The sequence below is a fragment of the Melopsittacus undulatus genome, chromosome 1 (genome assembly GCF_012275295.1).
Source record: "Melopsittacus undulatus isolate bMelUnd1 chromosome 1, bMelUnd1.mat.Z, whole genome shotgun sequence".
NCBI lineage: Eukaryota > Metazoa > Chordata > Aves > Psittaciformes > Psittaculidae > Melopsittacus > Melopsittacus undulatus.
The window spans coordinates 114,007,778-114,035,586 of NC_047527.1; the positions used below are offsets into that span (position 1 = coordinate 114,007,778).

General features: G+C 36.0%; 1 protein-coding gene across 1 annotated transcript in view; it reads left to right on the forward strand.

Moving 5' to 3' along the window:
• The window catches only part of ODAD2 (outer dynein arm docking complex subunit 2), an 81,762-nt gene that overhangs the window by 20,511 nt on the left and 33,442 nt on the right, over nucleotides 1-27,809 (forward strand). The window contains exons 10-16 of the mRNA XM_013130019.2: nucleotides 10,260-10,406; nucleotides 10,685-10,894; nucleotides 11,055-11,291; nucleotides 12,671-12,781; nucleotides 13,288-13,442; nucleotides 19,061-19,303; nucleotides 26,591-26,705. Coding sequence (XP_012985473.2) covers nucleotides 10,260-10,406; nucleotides 10,685-10,894; nucleotides 11,055-11,291; nucleotides 12,671-12,781; nucleotides 13,288-13,442; nucleotides 19,061-19,303; nucleotides 26,591-26,705 — 1,218 coding nt within the window. The remainder of the gene's footprint in view (nucleotides 1-10,259; nucleotides 10,407-10,684; nucleotides 10,895-11,054; nucleotides 11,292-12,670; nucleotides 12,782-13,287; nucleotides 13,443-19,060; nucleotides 19,304-26,590; nucleotides 26,706-27,809) is intronic.

Genomic DNA, 27,809 nt, shown 5'->3' on the forward strand with positions numbered 1-27,809 from the left:
TTAGCTGACCAAAATCCAGCAACATGTGGAAATTTTGTGATATCTGACCAAGACTGAGGTCTGAGCAATCAGAAAAGCAAAGTAAAAAATCCAGTAATTTCTACACAGATGCAAAGGACCTTATCTGCCTTCTAGTCACTAAAATATACATAAGTCCTTTCTTTGAGAAATCATATGATCTAAGTTACTCACTGTTCTGAGAAACAGCATTTTGTTGTCTTTACCCAAGATTCACTTTTAAATTTCTATCTTGGCCTTTGACTTACTTTGGTCTATATTAGCCCAACTAGCTGTTCTCAGCTATCTGGCACATAAATACATCTGAGAGCTTGGTTTTTTTCTTCTTGCAACACAAATTTAGCCATAGTTAGCAGTTTTCCTGAAGGAACACCTTTTGTTCACTTGGTATTTTTCAACTGGTTGGCATCTTTTAGGAGGGAGATTTCAGAGGCAGCATAAAGAGCATCCTTATGGGCTGAGAGGGAATAGATTAGTTGTGCACATTGCAATCTTTATAGTTTTCTGTCTAAATTTACCTAGAATAAAAAAAAGTGTGATCCATTGTTTTTACAAAATTGTCCAGATGTAAGTGGTGAAAAAATACACTCCTAAACTGAAAATTTCACAAATGAGAAGATTAACTTGAAGTGTTGAGATATTATATATTACCTTGGCCAGGTTTTCTGTGTTTTTTGGGTCAGCAATTCACTTCTCTACAAGTTTGAGGTTTGAGAAGTTACTGGGAAAAACATTCCACTATTCCTAGGCCAATGAAGTAAAAGTTTATATGTTTGCACATGAACTACATGGACTTTTACCTCCTCAATAGTAGAATCCAATTACTATGAATCAGAGAAAGAAATCTAACAGGATAGATGCATGTCTTGTGAGAGTTTTCAAGAGGGAATCAGCAGTTGCCTAACAAAACCTTCTGGTTCACTTAGAAAATAATAGACTTATTCTTTTGTTTGGGAATTCATTTCTTTTCAATTTCATAAAATATGGTGACAATTTAAACTCACTGTGTCTTCGTTATAACATATATGTTGCTTCTGCCACTGTGAAGAGTCAGGGTCAAAGTATTAATCTGCAGCTAAAGCCGTGCAGCTTCTGTGCAGTGAGCATTTTGGATTTTGTGATTTTGTGATGCCTGTGATTTTCCACTGGCTTTACTTACATTAATCTGTATGGTTTACATACTGCCAGGCTGTAGCCAAAGAACACCAGAAGATTCAGGAAATGGGGCAGGGAATTATTCCATAACTCAGTTATACTTGTCCATAACTCATCTCTTAACAACTTGCAGCTTGTATGTTTTATAAACTAGAATGAAAAATTGGAACTAGTATTTAAACCAAAACAAAACTCAGAGTTTTTAGAGGTTCACTAGCAAAGAACTGCCTTGCCGAAGCATATTGTACATATTATACAGCAGTACTCAGTCTTTCATTAAACTTTATCAGAATTTGTTTAAATTTCAAGGTATTTTCCATCAGAAAATTACAAAATTGTCTGATTTGAGGTAGTCAGGTTCAACAGAAAATCTGAAAGTCACAAAGCTGTAAATGAAGAATTTTGTTTCACACTTTACTACTTGCTTTGGCTTTCTTGTTTTATAAAAATGCTAATATTTTAATAATATTTTGGGCTGGGATTCTACTGTTTTTGTTCTAGGAGTTTTTCCATTCCACTGATGAATATTAATAAAATAATTTCTGGTATAACAATAAAGGTTTCTGTAGTTTGATGTACTTTCTTTTTGGTAAAGACATAAAACTATTTTGTTCAGTATTTTCTAAAAATATATTGTCTTGGTATGTTCAGTCTTAATTTTGCCAAGTATATTGTATTTTCTATTCAGATTATATATGTGCATAAACAGAAATAGAGTATTATTATACATAAGAATGACAAAATGTCCATGAACAGCAATTTTCATTCCTGTTATTCAGTTGTAGGCTTACTATCACAGACATGCACATTAAGGCATCTATCAGGACTTAACACAGTAAATAAAATCAACTTTTAATAGAGTAAAAAAATTTTAGCCATAGTTCTAAACAGATGAAAATATAATTCTTGATATTGCCATGCAAAGTAAAACAACATTTCATTTTTGGGTTGCATTCAGTCATAGCCACTCTAAATCCAAATACAAATTAAATTAATTCATTTTAAAAACTCCACGTAGGTACAGTATTTATAGAGATGTTTGTGAGCCAAAAGGTGTATCATTTGCATTTTATGTAGTTTTGCTTTCTCTCAAGAAACTGAAATGCACTATAACTTTACTGTGATGTTTGTATTTTTCAGTGCATGTATCTGTATTTTACTATAGATTATGCAACGTATTTGGAATCATCTTCTTTATAGTCCTGTTAGTACTTTTATTGCTTGTGCTTCAATAATGCTTTTAGGTTTCAGTTGAAAGTTGGAACCAAAGATACTTGGAAAAGGCATCTAGCCAGTAGCAGGCAGAAATTTTGTCAAAGGCTCCAGGACCACTGGTGTCTTGAATCCAGGTATGGGGCCTTTCTCATAAAGCCATCCTTTCTCTAGTGTCAGTTGTGACAATTCTAAATTCTGATACAAGTCTCTGCTCTAGAAAGATCAGTTCAAGTAGTATAATTATGCTACATAACATGTCAGAGGGTTCAAGCAAAAGGAAAGAGAAAATGTGTGCTGTGAAGAGAACTGTACCAGGATAGATATTTCATAGGTCTCCAGTACAGCTCCTGTACAGTCTCAGCCATCTGAAAAGCTAATGTTTCTGCCTGCTGGCAGTTCATCTGCAAAAACTTCAGTAGTGTTTACCCTTTCCTGAGATAACTCTAGAGGAAATTTTGTATCTTTCTTTCCTAGCCTATCCAATTGAAATCGTGGTTTCAAAATTTACAGCTTTGAGTTCACTAGAAAGGGTTATAATTTGAATGGGACATGTGATATTGAAATCTTCAGCCTGTGTATTTTATTATTTATCATCTGTATCTGTGACTATATATACTATGGATCAATCCTCCTTTTTTTAAAGAAGAGAAGGAAATATTTGATAAGTTTAATATTTCCAAAATTTCATGGTAATAAAAATCTGTGAATATATCTAATAGAAAACAGGGCTAAAACCAGAATGCAGGAGGTCATTTAGCCCACCTGCTTGCCTCCAAAGCAGCATCAATTCTTTGTGTGTCTTCTGGGCAAATATTTCTATAACTTTCCTATGGTGGAGATTTCATAACTGCTGTAAACCATTATTCCAAAATGAAAATATTCTTACCATTAAAAAAGTTTATCTAATAACTAGAAGGAATCAGCCCTCATGCCATTATTTTTTTGTCTTACCTACAATGGACAGGAAGGACAGATTATTGTTTCTGCAGCTGTTCCTTAAACCACCACCTTGTTCTCATCTCTAGAGTAAACAACTCCAGTTCTGTTTTTCTGTTTAGATCATACTTTTGAGATATTTTGCTGTCCTCTTTTGATCTTCATCAAATTGGTCATTATCTTTCCTGAGGTATGATACCTAGAATAAGCATGAGTACTTAAGCTGTTGTTTTATTAGTGCCAAAACAAATACGGATGATTTCTTCTATCTTACAGGTTACAAATCTTGTTATAAGTCTCTCTGTGAAGTTTGGTTTTTTTTTGTCTGACAACACTGTGGTGTTGATAGGCAATATCTATGTTGTGTTCCATTGTTAACACCAGATTTTTCTCTGATGTTCTGCAAACTAATCACGATCTTTGGCATCAGCCAATTCTCTCAGTACCATCAAGCAGATTCTGTTAAGCTCAGCTAATATGAAATAATCTAAGTTATCTAAGACTTACTGACTAGTTATGTCCTTAGCATAAGCAGAATGTTTACTACACCTTCATTGACATTAATGGTACATTATTAGAACACAGTAAAGACTAATACATTAAAAAAGACCCGTTAATGTTTTTAGCTTTCTTGGTTTCATTTGTTGAACACTTGCCATTGACTAGGACTTTTTCTTCTTGATTATTATTGAAAGTATTATTATAATTGAAAATTATGATTTTAACCTGCATGTCCCTTGGTAGTTGTATTTTGGTTTGTGCCCTTATATGCTTGTGTTATTCTTTTATTTTCATTCTTAGTTGTTTGATGTTGTCTTCATTCTCTGCTTCTTGAGTTTCAGCCAACTGAAGGGTTCCTGATTTTGCCTAATTCATCTCTTTCTACACTCTCTGGTTTTCATCCTCAATGAGATTTTTGCTTTTGCACTCATACGATTTTTAAAAGGCACTAATGCCTCCTGTGAGCTTCCTCTTTGCTTCTTTCCAATTACATGATGCCTTCTGGTTTTCTGCATTTACCAGACAACAATTTCTAGCCTCCTACTAGATTTAATTTAATTGCTATTTTATCACTGCCATCCAAAAAAAATTGTTTTAGGTGTGAAACATTTTGGGCCACCAACCTTCAAACTTTCCTGACTTTTGTTGGGAACCAAGATGATTTCAGCTGCTTTAGGAGGTAATGGCCACAGAATAAGCACAAAGGCACTTTTTGCCTTTTTTTTCACTATAAAATTCACTTAACAAACTTATAGGGAAAAAAGTTAAATGCTTAAGAATATTAGAATATGTCCCTATAGCTAATTTCCATTTTTTCCTCCCATTGGAACCCTTGTGGCTTGAGAAGCCCTAGTGTGACCTTAAATACTATTTTCAACAAATATTGTCACCAGTAACTAAATGGGTAGCTATTTTGTACTACTGCTGTGGTTGAGGAGCCACCATAACTTTAGATTATAGAATTGTAGAATGGTTTGGCTTGAAGGAGACCTATGAAGATCATTTAGGTCCAAATGCCCTGCCATGGACCAGGACATCTTCCACTAGTTCTTTGAGCATTGTGTGTTAGGCATGCTGTATTTGAACGTGTTTCTGCCAAAAGGTCACAGGAGCAGTATCCAGCATTCCCTAAGATCATAATAAAGAATTTCTGAAGACCCAAGGATTTTTAAATTGAGAAAGATATAACACTAAGAAAGCCAGGGAGAAGTGGGCTGGATGCAGCCAAAAGTTTATGCATCTTCCATCTTGCTGTACATTCAGAATGGACTAAAGGATGCAGGTAGTCCTGTTGGGAGCAATGTTGCCAAATATAGGTGTTTCTAGTATAGTGGTGGCTAAATCAGTGAGGTCAGAATCACAGATATCAAATTCATATACAATCTTACCATTGTCTAAAGCAGCTGCCTTTGTATACATACATTAAAAGCTTTAACTAGATTAGTCTGTTAATTATTGTTATTAGAAAAGTGTTAAATACCTAAAATAAAAGCGAAAGAGATGCAGGCTTTGCTACATGTTTTTTATAGTTTTGTAATTGTCAGTGGTGAGCTCTAGTATCATGAGAGATATTATACGTACATTTGCACAGATGTTTTACTGATAACATAGCATTGACATGGTTTATTTTAATTTAATTTGTGGATATATATGTTATACCACTACATGGGAAGAGAGGCACATTTTAAACTAAGTCTGTGTTTAATTTCAAGCCTTAAAATTGATTGTTGATCTGCCAGTAGAGTTTATTTTGCATCCAACATATCAGATTTCAAATGGCATAACAACATGATGCAGATTTTATGTCAGCTTAATGGAGAGGTAACTATTTCCATGCATGTTAAAATCTATGCTGTAAGTACTGCAAGACTTACTGTAATGATAGCTTCAAGAAACAAAAAATAATTGTTGAAACCATCAGTAATATTTCTTATTTTGTAGAACTGATGCTTCAGCACATATGAAAAATATTTTATTGTGGTTTTACTTTAAAAACACTTAGAAGTGGTGCATGCATTTTGGAAGCTGAAAAGATAAAACCCATTTATGTATTATATATAAAGTTCTATTTCTTGTTGAACAGAAGAGAATTTAAAGTAATTTATTTTTTAAAAATCTGGTCCATATTAGGTGTCATATGCGAACCATTATACATGTGAAATAAGTGAATTATGAATTACTATGTTATGTATAAATGGAGCTTCACTGTAGGAGAAACAGTCCTCAAAAGAAGAGAAGTTGCTTGTCAGATTAGTGATATACTTCTTACATTTATGTCAAATAATAAAAAGACAAGTTTTCTCTTTAAGCACCTGTTGCAAAGTTTTTATAATACAAAGCAAAGTAAATCTCAAAGTCTATACTATATGAAAAGACCACAAACTTCATAAGAGAACAGCTCTTAGTCCTTTGAGCTACAGAATATTCCATGTAGTGTTGTAATCATATCTTACGGATTTTTTTTTAATTATTTAGACTTCAGCTTGATATGTGTGGACAAGCTAGTTTCTACAGGGAGACAATGTTACAATATTTTATTCCTAGGACATGTTTTCAAAATACGTTCTTAAAGCAAGATGTGTTTCATTTTCTTCTGAAGTTAAGATGATGATGAAGATTAAAAAAAGATAAAAAAATCATAAGACTCTTATTTTAGGACACTATATGTTGCAGATGTTAAAAAATTACTCTTATATTTAACCAGTTTTCTGTGGGGAAATTTTGTGCAAATCTACTGCTACAAGAAGTGTAAGTGAAAATTATCTATGAAGTGCCATCTGCATACACTTTAGTGATTTATCAGAAATGTTCCAAGTTACTGAACTTTATGAAGTATTTTTCTCACATTCTTTTTGGCTGTATTTTATCACAATTCTCTGCTACATTTATGGTATCAATTAAAGAGCACGTCAAATTTAAAGACTTTTTTTTTTACTGTATTTTTCCTACTGTTTCTGTTTAAGTAATATGCTGGAAAAGTTCTGCTTTTGTTAGATGTTCTTGTTTCATATTAGCAAACATTATTCAGTTTTTTAATATTCAGTATTTCAGTATGACATGTACAATCTAGCAAAATATTTTCCTCTGGAAAGGATTGTCTCAAAGTTTTTTACAGTTTCAGAACTGTAATTTGAAAGAGATGGGCTTAGGCGGCACAGTTCAGATGTGGATGGGAGCCAAAGCTTCCCTGGAATTCCAGAGGCATGTGGGAGGTGGATATTGTAGTTTGATTTACTAGGTGCTCTAAGTTGTAACTTCCACATTAGCACCAGTTGGTATTGCTCATGCACTCCAGCTTCTGTTGTAGCTACATGGTAGCACAGCCCTTCTAATTTCTGTGCAGCTGGGTTCATCCACAATTTGATTAATAGGAAATCTGTGCTACAGGTTCAAAAGAATCCATTGTTATCATATGGTTTAACTTTCTGCATACCATAGGGTGTATTCTTTGATCTTTTCCTTGCTTTTAGTCTAGTAGCTGTGACTGAAATAGAGCTTATCTTTTAGAAAAACTTCCAATCTTGACTGAAAAATTTCCACAGCTGGAAATCTTATCACTTTATGTAATTTATTCCAAAGAATAATTAACCACACAATAGAAAACTAGCTCTTTACTCCTCATCTAAATTTTTGTACCTTGAACTTTGCATCAGCAAACATCCGTGCTACACTGTAGAGCTCTCTGTGATCACGTTCCTATCCTCATAGATTTATTTATTCATTATGAATAGATCATACCTTAATTTTCTTTTTAATAAACTAAATAGTCCTTCTCATATTTGTCTTAATGCAACAATTTTCCAGGCTTAAAATAAGTTTTATTTCTCTTTTCTGAATCATCTCCGTATTTTCACTTTCCTTCTAGAATGGTATAAAGAAAAATTCTACACAGAATTTCAGTAGTAGTTGCACAAGTGCCTAAAGAGATAATACCTGTGTTCCTATCCAGTACTTTGAATTATACATCCCAAAATTCATCCTTTAGTCAAGTGTTACATTGTAATCTCAAGTTCATATTCAGCATCCCAAGTCTTTTTATATGCTCTGGTTTCCAAGATAGAACTTCTACATTGAGCTATGTCCTGTTTTCATTATTTCTAAGTGTATGACCTTTAAATTAGACAGAAAAGAAACTGTATTGGGCACATCAAAAGATAACATATCCCAATAACCTGACTGCAGCAGGAAGTGAGGCAGAGCGATCAGGATGGAAGTTTTCTGCGGTTAAAGCTCATCTTTTGCACTCCAGATGACCTGTCTTCTGATTTCCACAAATGGGGAAGACTTGACTGTGTAACTTATAGTAGTGTGTCTGCTCATATTCTACCAAGGCAGAAGAAACCCAGGACTGTAAATGAATTCTCAGGGTGAAGTAAGAACACGCAACTTTCTGCACTTTCTGATTACTTTCTAATACTCTCCAAGCTGCCACTTGCTTTTAGCTCAGAGAGTTGAAAATTGAATGAGATACATATGTTTTTACTGACCTTCAGTGAAAACTTTTAATTTTCATAGCAGAATCCTTTTGCAACTAGTTCTACTAGTCTGTTACTTCATTTGAAGAGCCAAGTCATTTTTTATATTTTCAACCTCAATCCTACTATACCTCATTATTCGAAGAGATTATATCTGTATTTAATGAGACATTGGACAGTCAATCACTGTCTGTCATGCCCAATGCCATCCCTGACACTGCAGACCTCTGTCATAACCTTTCAGGCTTCTGTCTTCTAGACTGAAAATATTTGGATTATCTTTTCTGCTCTTTGAAAGTTTTCCAGTCCTCTAGTAACCTTACTGAAACTGGGGGTGCATAACTGCATGAAGTTTTTAAGGTATATGTGAACCATGGATTTCTTCTGTTGTATACTGACATTCTCTGTTCACTATTTTTTTCCTGATATTCCATTATGGTTTTTATTTCCATCTACCCTAACTTCAGGATATAATTTCTAATTTTCAATGGACAGCTGAAAAATTGTAATTTGATCTGTGGAGTTAAGATATTTTTTTCTGATGTGCATCATTTCTCTTGTGCTTTTTTATTGCCCTGTTAGGCTTAGCAAGTTCTTCAGCAGTTTGTCACAACTGGGCCTGAATCATAATATCAATAAACTTGATCACATAACCAGTCTTTCAGGGTGTTTATAAGTATGTTGAATTGTGTAACTTCAACATAGATCCGTGGAACTCCACTAACTCGTACCCCTTTATTGAGCTGAGTTTTTGCTCCTATCCTCAGTTTCTAACTCTTTAGTCATTCTTTTCAATCCATACAATGACTTTTGCTCTTATAACATTGTGGCTTAGTCTCCTTAAAAGCTATCAGGGAGGGACTTTGCAAAAATCCTTATGGAGTTCAGTTAGACCTGTCAACTAGCTTGGTAAATTTTTAAAGGATCTGATAACAGATCCATGGTGAATCTCATATTGTTTCAAGAATATCATATTTAGACAGAGTCTGCTAATTCCTTATTACAATCTACCAATTTGTCCAGCACAGATATTTGGCTAAAAAGACCTTGGATAACCCTTGAACTCTTTTTAAAGTTGACATCACATTTTTTTTCTTCCCAGTTTGGCAATAGGGCGATTTGAAGTGAAAGGGTAAATGCCACTTTTACTGAATCAACTATTTTACCATTTCCTTTATAACTCAGTTGAATACTGTCTAGTAATAGCACTTTGTTGCTCTTCACAGTGTCAGAGTTTTTTAATAAAAATTTCCTACAGTGGCTTCAGTTTCAGAAAAATCCTCTGAAATGTCCACAATAGAAAATACACATTGGAATCACTTTGTTTTCTTCCAGAGTGAATACCAATGCAAAGAATGCAAGTAGCTTCTCTGAAATGTCTGTGGATTCACTGTGTGTTCTTTTGCTATCTGCAGACACTCTTAGAAAACTCACAATACTTGACTGCCTAATTTACTAGACTGTTCACAGCAAGCCATATTAGTCATTTGTCACACTGTGCTATTCTTTCTCCAATCTTTGTGCCATTTCCAGACATAATCATAGAATCATAGAATAGTTTGGGTTGGAAGGGACCCAAAATATCATCTGGTTCCAGCCCTCTGCCATGAGCAGGGATAACTTCCACTAGACAAGGTTGCTCAAAGCCCCATCCTCCTGTCTGTGAGCACTTCCACATATGGGGCAGCCACAGCTTCTCTGGGCTACCTGTGCCAGTGTCTCACCACCCTTATAGTGAAAAACTTTTCTAACTTTTCCCTCATATCTAATCTAAATCTCCCCTCAATCATCTTAAAGCCAGTAATTCTATTTCTTATGAAGTCTGTGTTACTTAACATCATAGAACTGAAATACTCTAACACGTTTCTTATTTAGTAGTAGTTTAACTAGTACTGTTGAATAGACTATGTTTTATATTAAATATGTTTTGCTCATTTGTTTATTATTTGTTTATTTTAGGGAGGTAATCCAACAGCTACTGTGATTGCACTGTGTTCAATGAAAGATTTCAATCTGGCTCAAGAAACTTGTCAGATGGCCATCAGAGACATTGGATGTCTTGAAGTGTTAATTAATTTGCTTGATACAGAAGAAATTAAATGTCAGGTAAGTAGCTTTGTCAAATACAGCAATGAATGTGTCTTTTTTGTTAGAATATTTTTTCTATTTCCAAAGTTATATAGTATAAATAAAATTGATTTCTTTTCTTATTTCTGTATTTTCTTGATTTAAAGGATTTAAAAAAATCTGTTTCTTTTATTTTCACTTTCTTTCTTCTGATTCAGTTTCACATACGAAATATTTTAGATAGCTCATATGTTTAAATAACTTTTCTGTTTGTGTATACTTAAATAATGTTTAACTTGTTATTTTCCATTATTTAGATTGGTTCATTAAAAATCCTGAAGGAAATTAGTCAAAATACACTGATCAGACATGCAATTGCAGATCTCGGGGGCTTAGAGATTATGGTGAAAATATTGGACTCTCCGGATAGAGAACTAAAATGTCTGACAGCTGAAACAATTGCTAATGTTGCTAGATTTAAGCGAGCACAAAAGACAATTAGGCAGCATGGAGGAATCAAGAAACTGGTAAGCAGACATTAAAATTTATACCCTTTTCATATACACATTTTTGTAAAAAAAAAAGTGTGGTGTTGTGTACATGATTCTTGTGGTAGTCTTTACCATGATTAAAAAGCAGTATAATATCAAACTTTCCTGTAGATAATTAAAAAGTTGGTTTTTTTAGGTTGGGCTGTTGGACTGTGATGCAGTGGGATCAACCAGTGTAATACCATACCAAGCAAAAGATAGTGAAATGGCACGTTGTGGAGCTTTGGCACTCTGGAGCTGCAGCAAAACCACCAAAAATAAAGCAGCAATCCATAAAGCTGGTGGCATTCCGTTATTAGCTAGATGGCTCAAATGTTCACATGCAAACATCTTAACTCCAGTAGTGGGGACGCTACAAGAATGTGCCTCAACTGTAAGTAACGACATGGCGTTGCATTATTTCTAAACATTAAAACAGTTTGCTACTAAAAGGAAGCATGCGTTCGACTTAAACCAGGGCAATTACCCATCTGGAAGTTGATGCTTTGTGTGTCCAAAGTGTTTTGAGAAAGTCACAGCTTGTAATGAAGTAAAGACAACATCTTTTTTGTTTAAAAGGCTAGGAGTTCTTTGTGAAAGAAAACATATGGAAATTAAATCCTTAACCAGCTTTATTTTTCTTCTGATTTTTTTTTGTTTTGTTTGTTTTGAGGGCTTTTTTGTTGGGGTTTGTTTTTTTTTTTCATCATACTTGACAAGTTTGGCAACTTAAGATGCTATATTCTGGTTAATCAGTACATTTAAATTCTACAAAGCTAACCTGCAGGTGTGGCCAAGAAGATCCAATGCAGTGCAGGACAGTATGGTTTACAATGGTCTTGTGAATTGGGTAAAATGAAGTCTGACCAATTGAAAAAAGGAGAAAGCAATATATGTGATTCTTTTACAGATTCCCTTGGCAGGTTTCACTGGTCTGAGTATGTTCAGTTTTTAAATTTGAATACAAGTAGTTTGTACCATTGCCATATAGGATGAGTGGTTATTTTTCTTTTTGTGGACTCTTACTTCACATTAAGATAAAAATTATACATAAGTTCTCTTGGTGAATTGGAAACATGGAATACATGATTTTCAAAAGATTTTACATTTTAAACCACCTTGTATTTTCAAAATAGCTTCCTGAAACTGCACAGGTTTATGCATGCTCCATGAGACAGCAACCTGGCAGATTTTAGTTTCAGTAAGTCTGTATTGAAAAGAAGAAGTTTTTGAGATTTCTTATTTGGCTGAATTTGGAAATAACACTAAATGCATCTCTTACACTAATGTTTTTCCTCTCTTAAATAATGGTCCCATGTTACAAGGCCTGTGGGTTAAAATCTGGAAGAAAAGGTCACAAAAAAAAATTAATTCTAAGAACAGTTTTTTCTAACCTTGTTCTAGTAGTAGACCTGTTGAAGGGGGTGGGTATTTCATGATCCCGTTTTGAAGCATCTTTTTCTTCCTTGGCTGTGAGCAGAGAGCCTGGACACCTTTCAGAATGTACTGAATTCTGTTTAAGCCAGGTGGCTACAAAATCAGCATTGCAGCACCTGGTTTTAAATGTGATTTGAGCACTGCAGAGGATTGATGTATTTGATTAACTTAGAAAACAGAATAGTTATTTTCAAAGCAATGCAGATGATCTGTACTTAAAATATAGTACAAGGCTTCTCAATATCAAAGCCTAGAATTGTAGCACTGTATTATTACTGTGACTAGTATTATTAACTTTTAATATTCAGGATTTAAAGATGCAGTTTTTCTTTTTAGCCAAGTTACAGACTTGCAATAAAGACAGAAGGAATGGTTGAGTACCTTGTGAAAAATCTGAGAAGTGAACATGTGGAGCTTCAGATGCATTGTGCAAGTGCCATATTTAAGGTAATTTTGTTGTTATAATCAGTAGATCAGTTCCAGGATTAGCCCTTTGTTTGCATGTGTTTGTCAGTTTTAATATTTCTAATTTTACTATTTTTCTAATGTGTTCATAAAAATGTTGATGGTCTTTGAATAATTCATATGAGAATATTTTAGATGCATGTTTAATATTGTAATTAAATTCCTAATTGCTCTTCTTATGTACAAGCCCTAAATTGCATGGGTAGCAATGGAGAGAGGTATGGCATACAGTGCAAAGAGCTGCTTAATTTTTTTATGGATTTTTTGCTCACAAAGTAGACAATGTGACAGTATAAGCACTGCTGCATATATAGTAGCACTTGCTCTCAAATTCTCTTGCTCAGTTGTTAGCATATTCTGATACTTTAATATAATATTTATGTTTTGTTCTGTATTAGCTTTTACTAGTTACAACATAATACACCTAGCTTTTGAAGAAATAATTTTAACATTTCACATTGTATATATATTTAATTTTTCTTGTACAGTGTGCAGAAGATAAGGAAACACGTGACCTCGTTAGACAGCATGGAGGTCTACAGCCACTATCTGTTCTGCTTGCTAACTCTGAAAACAAACAACTTTTAGCAGCTGTGACAGGAGCAATATGGAAATGTGCAATCAGTGAAGAAAATGTGGCAATGTAAGAATTTAATTTTACATTATTATGTTTTGATTTTATGGGCCTCTATAGTTTTCAAAATTGTTATGTCATGACTCTTCAAAAACATACTTTAGAATAGGTTGGGCTTTCAGCTCTGGTTTCATAGTGCCACTTGACCTCATTAGAGTACTGTGGAGATAGATAACACTAAGTTCTTAGCATCTGAAGAGTCGATGGGGACAGCTGGTGCCTCAGTTAAGATGTAAGACACTGAGTCAGGAGGGGTACTAGCACATACTAAATGTTTAATGCATAGGTGTATCTCATACCCCCACTCTCTCTGTAGTTTACAAACCAGAATCACTGCTGCATGGTAGAGAGAGTAGTTAGCACACTTAGAGTTCATGTTTTATGGCAATACAGATAGAGCAAATTATCTCATTTAGGGTAGATATCTAATACACATTAGGTTCACCTACTTTAGAAATATATACTGGAATCGAAGATAATTAGCCCAGACACCTCTCTCCTTGACTACAGAAGGTCTCAGAAAAGTACCTCAACCCAACTTGCAAATGAGTGGAATTAACTGATGAGAGTCTACTGTAGGTACTGTAACCTCTCAGCATCCTGAGAGCATCTCAGGTCCTGAGAGTTTAGCTGAGAATGTGACAGCAGGAGTTATCACCCTCTGCCTTTCATGGAACAGCTTAATGACTGAGAGTTCTCAGTCTTCTTGTCTAAAATTAATGTATCATATTCATTCACCATACCTCAAAAAAAAAAAAAAAGTCTGTTCCACTGGAGTATATGCTGGGTTTCCTGCTGAAGTTATGCTGCTTTGTACAGAGGAATGTAAGATTCACAGGCTGGAGTGCATATCAGTAAAAGGTAACCTCTTCCTGCAGCCCTAATTTTAAGTATACTGTGCTGGAATAGCAGATATAATAGATTACTGATGGATAAAAATCATGAAGAATCTAGTAATAAGAGTTTATAGTCTGGCTTTTTATTGTTCTAAATGAGTTCCCAAGCTGTTGGTATACAAAGCCATGGTCTTTACATACTCTGCTGCTTTTTGCATTCTTGATTGCACAGTAACCTATTTTTCAGAATGGTATATTCTTTTCTGGGGTTTGGGTATCTGCGCAGAGACATCCTGGTTCTGGATCAGTAAGTGATGAGATGGACTGAATGGCTCCCTCTGTGCTAGTAAAATAAACTGGGCCAAACCTTTCAGGATTGAGGCACTATGTTCCTCATATACTGTTTAACTTTTTATGACAGTCCCTTACACACTTTGGCCGGTGCCAGCAAGTGCTCCTCCAGACAGTGCCCAGACACTCCTTGGGAACAGTGCAGGCAACAGATTGTTTCCATTAGGCAGAATGGGTGAGGCCACCCTGAATTGTGAGGGTAAGAGATTTTAGCCATATGGATGTTGTGTTGTGCTTGTTCTCCTCAGGGTTAGAGAATGAGCCCCTACCTTTTTTATTTATTATACTAATAAATAGCTGTAGCAAATAATTCTGCCAAATTTAAACAGATTTTTGCTGGGCTGCTCATACATCTTTGGCAAGTGCTTGAAGCTCCACAAAGGTTACTAGCCAGGCACAGCTCCAGGCTTGAGCTGAATTCATGTATCATGTAGTGCTGAGTCTGAAGCAGTAAACTCTACCCAAACTCAGGGTGGGAGGGCACTGCAGGACAGGGATGGAGGATAATATGAGAACACATAAGTATATCTAAAGCGATGAGCTTGAGTCTGGCATGAAGCTAGAATTATTGAACCCTGCTGGTTCCTGCATGTATCTTCAAACTACTCTACGGTATTTCCTCTACCGGAAGCACATTGCTGAGATGTTCTGACTCAGCAGTGAGCTGGTACAGGTTCCTTGGACAAGCTAGCTCAGATCCTGGTTTGCACGTGAGCAGCCGTACTGCTTCTGGACACAAGATGGCCCGAGCCAACAGCTCTGTCAGAGCATAGCCTGCCCATTGCCGATCCAGCTCACACCATTCCATCTGTGAAACAGTGGATGTGTAACACAGATAACGTAGCCAGAGAAAATCAGGGTGTTTAAATTTTTTTTTTCTTTGCTGCTCTTTTTTTCATGCTGTTGATGTTTTCTCTTGAAAAAAAAGAGGTATTTCCAAGTTATAGCAAACACAGAGAAATTTTTCTCTAAGCAAAGACTTGAATGATGAAAAATGACAATTTCTTATTCCTCAGTTACTCTAATCCTTATACTGATAAACCAGATTGGAAAGATTAATTTTATTGAAGCAGTTCTAGGTCTTCCATCAAAATACAAAAAAAAAATATTCTGTCTTTTGTATGAAAGAAAAGACAAATGTACAACTGATTGTTGGGTCTGTTCAGCCTGGAGAAGAGAAGGCTGCATGGAGATCTCATAACAGCCTTCCAATATCTGAAGGGTGCCTACAGAGATGCCAGAGAGGGACTTTTCATCAGGGACTGTAGCAACAGGACAAGGGGTAATGACTTCAAAGTAGAACAGGGGAAGGTCAGGTTAGATATGAGGAAAAAGTTCTTTACTGTGAGGGTGGTGAGCCATTGGAACAGGTTGCCCAAGGAAGTGGTAAATGCTTCATCCCTTTCAGTGTTCAAAGCCAGGCTGGACAGAAACTTGGACAACATGGTTTAGTGTGAGGTGTTCCTGCCCATGGCAGGGGCATTTGGACTAGATGATCTTAAGGTCCTTTCCAACCCTAACTATTCTATGATTTGAAGCTCCAGGGCAGCCTTTGTTGCAGCGATCATGAGATGGTCGAATTCAAGATCTTCAGGACAGTGAGAAGAGTGTGCAGTAAGCTCACTGCCCTAGACTTCAAGAGAGCAGACTTTGGCCTCTTCAGGAACCTGCTTAGCAAGGTTCCATGGGATATAGCCCTAGAGGACAGGGTTGCCCAAGACTGTTGGTTGATATTGAAGGATCACCTGCTACAGGCTCAGGAGTGTTGCATCCCAACTAGAAGGAAGTGCAGCAGGAGGGCCAGGAGACCTCCTTGAAGGAGCTGCTGAGGAAAATTCAAAGGAAAAATTAGGCTTATAAAAGGTGCAAGCAAGGACAGGTGGCCTGAGAAAAATACAGGGATGTTCTCCAGGAATCTAGGGACCAGGTTAGGAAAGCTAAGGCCCAATTGGAGCTAAACTTGGCTAGGGATGTTAATGATAACAGGAAGGGATTCTATAGGTACGTGGCAAATCCAAGGCAGACTAGAGACAACGTAGGCCCCTTCCGGAAGCTATCAGGAGAACTGTCTACCTTGGATTTGGAGAAGGCTGAGGTTCTGAATGACTTCTTTGTCTCTGTCTTTACTGGCAAAGGCTCTGACCACACCAACCAAGTCTTAGAAGGCGGATGCAGGGACTGTGAGAATGAAGATCTTGGGCCCACTGTAGGAGAGGATCTGGTCTGAGACCATCTCAAAACACTGAATGTACACAAGTCCGTCAGATCTGATAAAATCCATCCATGGGTCCTGAAGGAGCTGGCAAATGAAGTTGCAAAGCCACTGTCCATCATATTTGAAAAATCATGGCATTCAGGTGAAGTTCACGATGACTGGAAAAAGGGAAATATAAACCCCATTTTCAAGAAGGGGAAAATGGATGATCCAGGGAGCTACAGACCAGTCAGTCTCACCTCTGTGCCTGGCAAAATCTGGGAGCAGATTCTCCTGGAAGACATGCCAAGGCACATGAAAAACAACAAGGTGCTTGGTGACAGCCAGCATGGCTTCAGTAAGGGGAAGTCCTGCCTGACCAATTCTGTGGCCTTCTATGATGGGGCTACAGAACTGATGGACAGGGGTAGAGCAGTTGATGTCATCTACCTGGACTTGTGCAAAGCATTCAACACTGTCCCACGTGGCATCCTTGTCTCTAAATTGGAGAGACATCAATTTGATAGGTGGACCACTCGGTGGATAAAGAACTGGCTGAATGGTTGCACTCAAATACTTGTGGTCAATGGCTCAGCATCCAGCTGGAAACCAGTAACGAGTGGTGTCCCTCAGGGATCAGTGCTGGGACCAGTCTTGTTCAACATCTTTGTTGGTGACATGAACAGTGGGATTGAGTGTGCCCTCAGCAAGTTTGCTGATGACACCAAGCTGTGTGGTTCAGCTGATACACTGGAGGGAAGGAATGCCATCCAGAGGGACCTTGACATGCTTGTGAGGTGGGCTGATGCCAACCTCATGAAGTTTAACCATGCCAAGTGCAAGGTCCTGCACCTGGGTCAGAGCAATCCCAGGCACAGCTCCAGGTTGGGCAGAGAAGAGATTCAGAGCAGCCCTGTGGAGAAGGACGTGGGGGTGTTGGTCAATGAGAAACTGAACACGAGCTGGAAATGCACGCTCGCAGCCCAGAAGGCCAACTGTATCCTTGGCTGAATCAAAAGGAACATGACCAGAGGTCAAAGGAGGTGATCCTGCCCCTCTGCTCTGCTCTCCTGAGACCTCACTTTGAGTATTGTGTGCAGTTCTGGTGTTCTCAACATCAAAAGGACATGGAACTGTTGGAACAAATCCAGAGGAGGGCCACGAGGATGATCAGGGGACTGGAGCACCTCCCATATGAAGACAGGCTGAGAAAGTTGGGTCTGTTCAGCCTGGAGAAGAGAAGGCTGTGTGGAGACCTCATAGCAGCCTTCCAGTATCTGAAGGGGGCCTATAAGAGTGCTGGTGAGGGACTTTTCATTAGGGACTGTAGTGACAGGACAAGGGGTAACAGGTTCAAACTTACACAGGGGAAGTGTAGATTGGATAGAAGGAAGAAATTCTTTACTGTGAGGGTGGTGAGGTGCTGGAATGGGTTGCCGAAGGAAGTTGTGAATGCTCCATCCCTGGCGGTGTTCAAGGCCAGCTTGAATAAACCTTGGTTGGCATGGTTTAGTGGGAGGTGTCCCTGCCCATGGCAGGGGGTTTGGAACTAGATGATCTTAAGGTCCTTTTCAACCCTAACGATTCTATGATTCTGTGATTGCTGCTGAGCAGTGCTTACACAAGGTTGAGGCCTTTTCTGCTTCTCACTCCACCCCACCAGTGAGTAGGCTGGTGGTACACAAGAAACTGTCGGGGGACGCAGCCAGGACAATTGATTTCAACTGACCAAAGAGTTATCTCATACTACATAAAACTGGGGGAATAAGAAGGAAAGGTGAAAGGATGGGATATTCAGAGTGACGGTGTTTATCTTCCGAAGGAACTCGTGACCTAACCCTGTTTTCCTCGAGATGGCTGAACACGTGTCTGTGATAGAAGTAGTGAATTAATTCCTTATTTTGATTTTGTGCACAGCTTTTGCTTTATCTATTGCTTTATCTCAATCCATGAGTTTCCTCACTTTTACCCTTCTGATTTTCTTCCCCATCCCACTGTGAAGAGAGGTGAGCAAGCAGCTGTATGGTGCTTAGTTGCCAGCAGGGGTTAAACCATGTTAATGTCACACTTTCAAGAACTGAAGTAGTTTATCTGCATTGTGATTTCTTCAACAAGCTAATTTACATACGGAAATTAAACATTGTACTTCAATTATAATGGAGTACAATATAAACTGTATTATAAAACTAAACTTATAACAATAACATACTGAGAATACCAACTTTGGTTTTATTGTTGTGTTTTAGATTTCGGGAATATAAAGTTATCGAAACTCTGGTAGGACTGCTTACTGATCAGCCTGAAGAAGTCCTTGTAAATATCGCTGGAGCACTGGGAGAATGTTGCCAGGAGACAGTAAATCGGAGTACTATCCGTAGATGTGAGGGAATACCACATCTAGTGAAGTTACTTACTGGAACCAATCAGGCACTACTTGTGAATGTTGCCAAAACATTGGGAGCTTGTGCAACAGATCCTGAAAGTATGATGTAAGCTTTTCATATTCATAGCGTTCTGAATTTTGACGGAAAAAAAAAAAGTTATTCTGGCACAAATATAATCAACCTAATCTGATTTAAAGTCTGACTTTAAAGGACTTTACTTTTTTTTTTCCACAGGGATGTGTGGGTTAGTTACATTCTACTGTAAAATATGCTATATGTTTAATAATAATAATAATAAAAGAAGTATGTAGAATGTAGAACGCAAAGCTTTTGCATTTTGTGGAAAATCAGATAAACCTTTAGTAAACTGATCTGTCTTAAAGTTAAAATTCAAAGTCACAGATCACCATTTTAAAGTGCTATATAATAGATACCTGTTTTGCCTTCTCCTTTTACATCTGTTCTCACATCATAAATAATAGCCTAAATTAGAGAAAGTTATTCTAAAAGGAAATGTGCACATTTGCTGTTATGAAAAATGCTTCTAAAATTTTTGAAGTAGAGTATTATTTGTATTTTATCCATTTCTTCCCCTTCCATCATTCCTTTTATGAACTCAGACTTTGTACTCTTTTCCCCCCTTATTGCTGTGCAAAACCAAAGAAAAAGACTCACTTTCTACTGAGAGGGTTGGTGCTTTCTTTGATTTTTTGATGTAGATTCATGCAAATTAAAAAGATCCTTGAGTTTTATGGTTGTTTCAGATAAATGCTGAGGTTGGCATTTACTGTGCTTACTGTTGCCTTACAGGGATATTTACTTCAAGATTCTCGGCATATTTCTCTCCCTGTACGTAAGGAAGGTCAGAAAGAGGGTTTTATTAAGCTCCTCCTGTTCTGATTTGCATAATTCACTTGATATTCATATAGCAGTGCAGGGAATTCCTTTCCTGAATACGGCTTTTGTTTTCATGCTTTGGCTGTCACCCAGTGGCAAAAGGCTAGATGGTACACAACTGTAAACATGGGTTGTGTGAACAGTTAGCCGTGTAGCATAGCAGTATAAATAAATGAAATCACTTTCACGACATACCTTACTAAAAATCAGCCTTTGGAGTATTATATTAACTTTACAGAATTAGTGTTGTGAACCAACTGAGAAATTTGAATGCCAATAAATACAAATTTATATTTATCAAGCCTCAGAGATACTCCAATACTCAGGACTGTCACTTGTAGTGTTCAGTGTGGATACCTTCATACTGGAATGTGGTTGGTATAAGCACAAAAAATAAAACATGTTGCTGAAATTGTGATAGAACAAAGTCCTTTTCCTATGGCATGATTCATCCAGGTGTGTGTAAGTTTGATACCAATCCAGCAAGGTATTTAAAAACAATGCTTAGTTAAAATATTTGACACCAGGGCATTGACACCAGACACTTTTTACATATTTAATGATTGCTTGATTGAGAGTTCTGTATCTCACAGAGTTAAGAGCACCTCATCCCCTCCCCCCCAAAAAAATAAAAAGGGTCATCCATTCCTCTCCCTTCTCCTCCTTTCAGATCAGTACAACAGGAACTGAAATTGCAGCTCCTCATCCAAACTACTCTTCTTTGGGAAGAGTCAGTGAACAAAGACATGAAGATACATAGGCTGTTTTATGGAATTTACAGAATTTGGGACTAAAACAATAAGTAGACCAGTTAGAAGCTACTGCAGAGTTCATTTACATTCTGTAAACGATTTCTGAAGTTCTTAAGCAAAAGGATAGATCTTAACAAGGATGTGGAGTTGTGCCAAGATTGTCTTCTAGAAAGAAGCAATGCCAGGCCACTTGTAGCCTTGAAGTATATACATGATATTTAATAATGAGTGATGAGAACTTCCCATTGCAGGTTGGTACTTTGCTGTTTCTGGTGTTCCTGGTTCATCTGGCTGGATCCCTATTACATTACTTATTTCGTAATTACTTATTCCTCCAAATGGCTTCAAGGTTTCTAGATAAGTTGTTCTCTGCTGTTAGCTTTTCTCCTGACAAATTTGGCTGGTGGGTCTTGAGGCTTCTTTTCTTTGTTATCTGTTACAGACAAGAACTGTTTAAAGAGTTACTTTTTTATATTAGCACTACAGAAATTCTGAAAGCAATGATGATTTTTCTGGATTCTGCTATCATTGGCTCTCATATGTAGCAGAAACACAGAACAAAGCAGGAAAATTTAGAGAGAGTATCAAGCCCTCATAAGGATTGAGAATTTTCAGATATATTCTTACATTTTATTAGCTGTGTGTTTAACGAAGTGGGGCTTACAGACTAAATATTCAGTTGACCAGTCTTCTATTTTGAATGTGGTTATACTTGCAGCAGTAGGTATGTGGAAACCAGACAGACCGAGACTGGTGCTCATGTAGTTTCTGTGAATGGTTTAAGGGTATGTAAGGAAGATGATGGGATTAATACAAGAATTAACATAATTTGGATTATTAAAAAAAAAAAAAGCATTCTATGAAGCAGTGCAGTTAACTTCTGAGAGAAATATTGTACTTTTAGCATATGATCTATGGAGAAAGCCTGCACTGACAAAGACATATGAGTAGATCTGCAAAGGTGGATCTACAACTTCTACATCTATGTATTTTGTCTCTGCCACGTTTACTAGTTGACACTTCAGCTTCTACAGCTACTGAGAGGAAGCTACAGTAATGTTACTTTTTTGCACCAAACCTTTACTTTAGGGCAACTTCAAGCCATTAGGTGATTCTTATTGAGCTATGTAAATTAAAGAACAGCATCCAGCTTCTCTCACAGCAAAAAATAAATTGACTTATTTTACAAAAAGCATAACTATGTGGCTGAACTTCCTTACTGTTATGTGGACAGGATGAAGCTGTTCTGCATACTCAAGTCTGCTGCACAGCTACTGGCAGGGATGCTGCTGCATACATCTTTTATGTGCATTTGTCTTTTTGAGGAACTTTTTACATTACTCATTTTCTCTTACTAAGAGGACTAGTGTTTATTCTTTAACTGCCACTAGATTATCATTTGCTGTTTTAATTTGATAACCCATAGACTTCATCTCTAGCATTCAAAACTGAGGGATTGGAATCTTAAAAACTAAAATGTACAATTATTTTAGCCAAACAGATGGAGTTTGAGTCATTGGTATATAATAATATCTATCAAATCAGTCCACAGTAACTAGTGAAAGTTTTAAGAAACATGCTAAATTGTGGTTTCAAAAAAGATGAGATTACATTCTGCCAGAATTAAACACTATAACCTTACAGTGGGTGCAATACAGAATCAGTATAACTTTGTTTATTTACATTTGTATTTGTGGTCTAAATTGGCAGGCAATTAAACTAGAGTTCTCAAAAGTTCTGGCAAATCACATTGTAACAGAGAAAGATGGTAGATACGACAAACAGATGTCTAGGCTGTGCATATGTATGTGTGTTTAAGAAATTCGTGTTAAAGTTTCTACCGAAAATGTTCAATATTAGGTTTGAATTTGAGAGATCGGTACTATTTCAGATTAACAGCATTGCTAGTTTCAGATATATGTAAAAAAACCCAAGTAAATTTCTGTAATTGTGACCCATGTCTTGCGCAGAGATCTCATGATGTTCAGTGATGTCATGATATCAAGGTTCTTAAATGAAATTAAGTGAAAAGTCTACTAAAAAAACGTTGATTGTAAACAACCAACAAAAGTTCTTAAAAAAAGTATCTTGTTAAATTATCTGCCCTGGTCAAGTAATTCGCTGTAACCTAGACATTACAGAACTCTCTAAATGGATTTTATTGCATTAATATTATTTGTCTATAAGACATATTCTATGTACATCTTACATCAGCTGTTCTGTGAGGATACCAGAAAGATGGTTTGTATATACCTTTTTTTTGTATATACCATGTTTAACACCTTCCAGTTACCTTTTTGTAGAAGTGATGTCAGCTGCATACTCCTTCACCTGTGCTCTAATCATATCTGACCAACACAGGAGTACATGATAGAAGCACCCTTTCACTTCAGTTATTTCTAACTGCCAATACAACTACTCTTGGTTATTTTGAAGGAGCAGAATAATCTACACCTTGTTCTAAATATAGCAATGATCAAGTAAGAGCAGTCTATGACAAGGCACAGAGCTTTGAATCAGAAGAGCCCATCTGGCCATCTCAGTCCAGGTCTATTGGGAGATGCCTCTGTTCTGTTAATGTATAGAGACACAATAATTCAGAATCTGGCCTCTTGCTTCTTAACTCTGCATATTTATGTGTTGTTGTGTTACTTATAGTGAAACACTAGACAGCAATTACATATAATAAAGTTTTTATTTCTACTTCAGGTGACTTTCATGCCTGTTAAGATTTTGCCTACTGATAGTGTTCTGTACATAAGATACATTACATGCATACAGTTCAGCTATTGTATAAAGCATTTAAATATTTAAACTTTGTAAAATATTGACATTTTTACTGTCAACTATCACATTATTCCAGCTTATATGAGATTCTCTTCAGCTTTCAAAGAAAATGCTCTATATCTTTATTAAAAGACCCGTCCTTTAACAGTCGTGGTTACTTAATGCAGATATAACTGTAATTTAATTTTATCATCACAATGTCAAAAAACTATCATAAAATATACCATTACATGAATGTAAACACAGAGTGATTAATGTACTAGCCATGGATCAATACAGAACTGAATGCCGATAGTAAATTTTAAGGTATGTTTGCATGTATTTAACGTGGTAAGTAGCTTATTACAGCATCCTGCTAATAATGGCATGACAAATCTGGGGAAGATACAAAAGCCATATAGAAAAGCAAATCAGAATATTGTTTAGCATTATGCCATCAGAACTGAATTTTGCAAGATATACAGGTATGTTTCCCTATCTCTTCCTTTTTTTTTGTTTATTTCTGAAGACATGGAAATGTGTATTTTTGTCCACTTTAAAAAGGACTTTTGCATAGAAAAGAAACTAATGTCTAAGCACTTTTATAGAGGAAACATTTTTCAGGGACATTTATTTTAGTGTTCCCTTTGCTTTTATAGCAGATATGCTCATTTAACACTCATTTTCTTCATTCGCTACATTTTGTAGTGAAACCATAGAAAAATTGAATCCTTCAGCAGTGCTTTCTTAACTGTCAAATATATGCTCTCAGCAAGATAAAATTAAAGAGGTTTGTGCTTGTATGGCGATTGCACAACAATATGAGAATGTAAGAGCATAGTTCTTTTCATGTAGATTTCTTTTCATTTGAGCTAATCTAGCGTAGCTGAGAGAAAGCAGTAATCAGTGATGAACAATGTAATTTGGAGATTTGTTTGTTTAGTCCATGCTGGTTTTTAGTTTGATTTTATATATGTTGAATGGTTGGAGAACTACACTTTCAGATATTCTGTTCTGTTGGGTCTAGGACAGCTGGTCTTTCTGGTCTACAAGCAAAAGGCAGAGCTCTTCTTGAGAAAATGAACCATAAAGTAAACCTTTAAAAGCTGAAGAGAAAACAAGAAATCTGAAAAGAAAATTAAAGTAAACTTTAAATTGAAAAGGAAGCTTTTGAAAAAAATAGAAAGGAAAGATAAATCAACCTAGGCTTTGTTTAAGTATGGTGGAAAAATCTGAGCTCAGTGTTTGGATTCTATCTCTTGATTTTTATATACTGGTTGGAGCTGGGTCATTTATATTTAGCCTCTCTTGGGAGGAAGTACCTCATGTTGGTAAATGGTCAGTACTCTGCTTGACTAGGAGAAAGATTCATGGGTTATTTTTTAATTAATTCCAATATAGGAATAAAATTCCTTGTGCTTTCTGAAACGACAGGGAAGTGATGTTAAAATCGCTTACAAGTGTTCGAGGTTTGGAGGGGTTGAAAAGCTTGTTTCGAAGCTTTTATTTACATCACCCATTACTAGCTGAACACATATATGTAATTGCGTAGTTTGTGATCATGCTGTTGTATTTTGTTTGCATTAAGACTTCTGAATTTGTCATTTGAATGATGTTTTCCTTGTAGCTGATTTGGAGCTGAGTAAAATAAATGAGCTGTACTAAAATTAGCAGATCTTAAAAAACATATAGTGTCTCATCTTAACCATAGTTTTGTGCAAAAATTATTATTTTGAAAAACTTTTTTAACCAGTTTGTATCAAAGCATTATGAATGAAATCCTGTGTTATTTTAGTCAGAGTTTGTGTCTGTAATTATTATTTCTGCTTCAAATGATGAAAGGATTACATACAAAGCTGATTTTACTATTGGTTAAAAAATTTCCTCTCAAACCTATATATACTGAACACAAATGAGATGTTTTATCTGATGATTTTAAGCACAATCTGTATTTAGATGTATCTTGTATTTACAATTAAATATGCAATTTTTTACTCTGTACAATTGCATTTTTAATTTGAGGTTAGCCATCAAAGGTGTACTTGCTTTTCTTTATTGTCAGCTCATCTGCTTTGGGTTTAACATCTTTTTGGAAAAAAAGGCATGTTAGTAAAGGATATTAAGTGTTGTTTGACCTTCCTTTCCATGTAAGGGCCATCCTTTCCACTGGACCCTAATATGAAGTTGTTATCCCAAAGCCTGATAGATATGTAAACATAACAGAGATGGTCTAGACGATTCTGATGATAATTCATTTTTCAGTTAGTCACAAAGATACTTTGATTACAGTGTGTTTAAATAATTATGACATAGTATTCAGTGTTAGTCTTGCTGGTAAGGAGCACATGGGGAAACAAGTTACACATTATTCATGAGCAACAAAGGATGCACTGTGGTGTGACCATTTTAATTTCTAATGCTAGATTAGGAACATAGTATTTTAAAGATGTAATAGAGTAAGGTAAATACATTCGGCATAGGCTGAATAAAAAGTTAAGTACATAGTTTTGGGCATAAATATTTGTTTTGGAAAGTATTTGTTACTATATGAAAGAAGCCAGTATGCTTTAATTCAGATTTAACTTTGCATGCCAATAGTTAAAAAGTCACATGCTTGTTTTCATGTTTATATGAGTCCTGGTTATAATATAGTTTATCTTCTGTAAGAATTTTGAATGACAGTGCTGAGAAAAAAGTAAACAACATCAATGAGATTTAGTTAGAAAACATATTCTGTCTTTACATCATTTGTTCACACCCATTGGCTATCGTCAACAATGTTTGCTGAATATGTTGGTGGCAATTAGCTTACTATACAACACAAGCACTTACATAAAATAAAACAGTATGTTAAAGAAAATCATACCAATACTTCTTAAAGCAGTGTTCCAAGCAAGCAGATTTTAAAATTTAACATTGTCTACTCCATAATTAATTATTTCTTAAATACTTTTTTTTTTGTTTGTTTCTGCAATAGAATAATTGACCATCTAGATGGAGTTTGCTTGTTATGGTCATTATTGAAAAATCCTAATCCAGATATTCAAGCAAGTGCAGCCTGGGCTATTTGTCCTTGCATTGATAATGCTAAGGTAAGAAAGTATTTAAAGGAATAGCTTTGTTATATATATCCCCATATATAATTTTTATATTTGGATGATTTACAGCAGTACTTTGCTGTTTTCCTTTTTACACTCTCTTCATTTCATTCTGATAACTGCTTACTAAAATGATGTATTCATTTCTTAAAACTGACTAGTCCTCCATCTAGCACTCATTATAGCATTCTGGTTTGTCTTCACAGTGCTTACTGTGTTTGCAAAATATATTTTGATAATCAGGACCTAAACTGTTCCCAAATAAAGCATGCTGAAAATCTGATAATGCTGAAAACAGACTTTTTTTTTTTTACTCACAGGCTACAAATAACAGAGATAGTTGTAGTTGTTCTTCACTATGAGGTGCTTCAGCTATGTTCTCAACAGACCATCATTTGGTTTCAGAGCGTATTTCAGACTCTGTGCCAATGTAATCCATAGATTTTTTGCTCAGACTGCCAACAAAAAGTGCCAGTTGTGAATAGTGGTTGTTGTGCAGGCCAGTTGTACACAGAAGACTGAGCTATTAGTTTGTTTCATGTCATGTTTATGACATATTTAGAGATAAAATGGCAAGTATAAGCTGTAAGTTATCTGCAGGGTATTCTTACCACTGACTGACCTGTTGTAAAAAATGGGGAAGGTTTTCTTTCCCATTAGAAGTTTCATAGAATACTAAGTAGTCTTTTATCCATAATCCCAGTACAGTAATATCTTCCACTTCTAATTTACCTCCATATTTAACGCAACTTTTGCATCTTCTCTCTACTGTACCACAAATATATATTCTTCTATGTGTCATTTGAGATCCTGACTATGTAAAGAATGGAAATTCCTTCAAAGTGCTGGATATTGTTTGCAGGCAGTGTTTCCTATTTGAAACTGAACACTCTAAGGTTGCTTTTAATTTATATAGATGGATGGATGTAGATATATGGATGAAGGTATTGTAAGAACATTTGGTCTTGATTTTTATAACTTAAGTATTTTCTGTTTCTTCACAGTGATTTTTAAAATGCAGCTTCCTTGCCATATTTCAGACATGCTGGTTATCTTCCCCTCCCCCCCTTTTTTCAATGTACACTGTAGGATAATTTT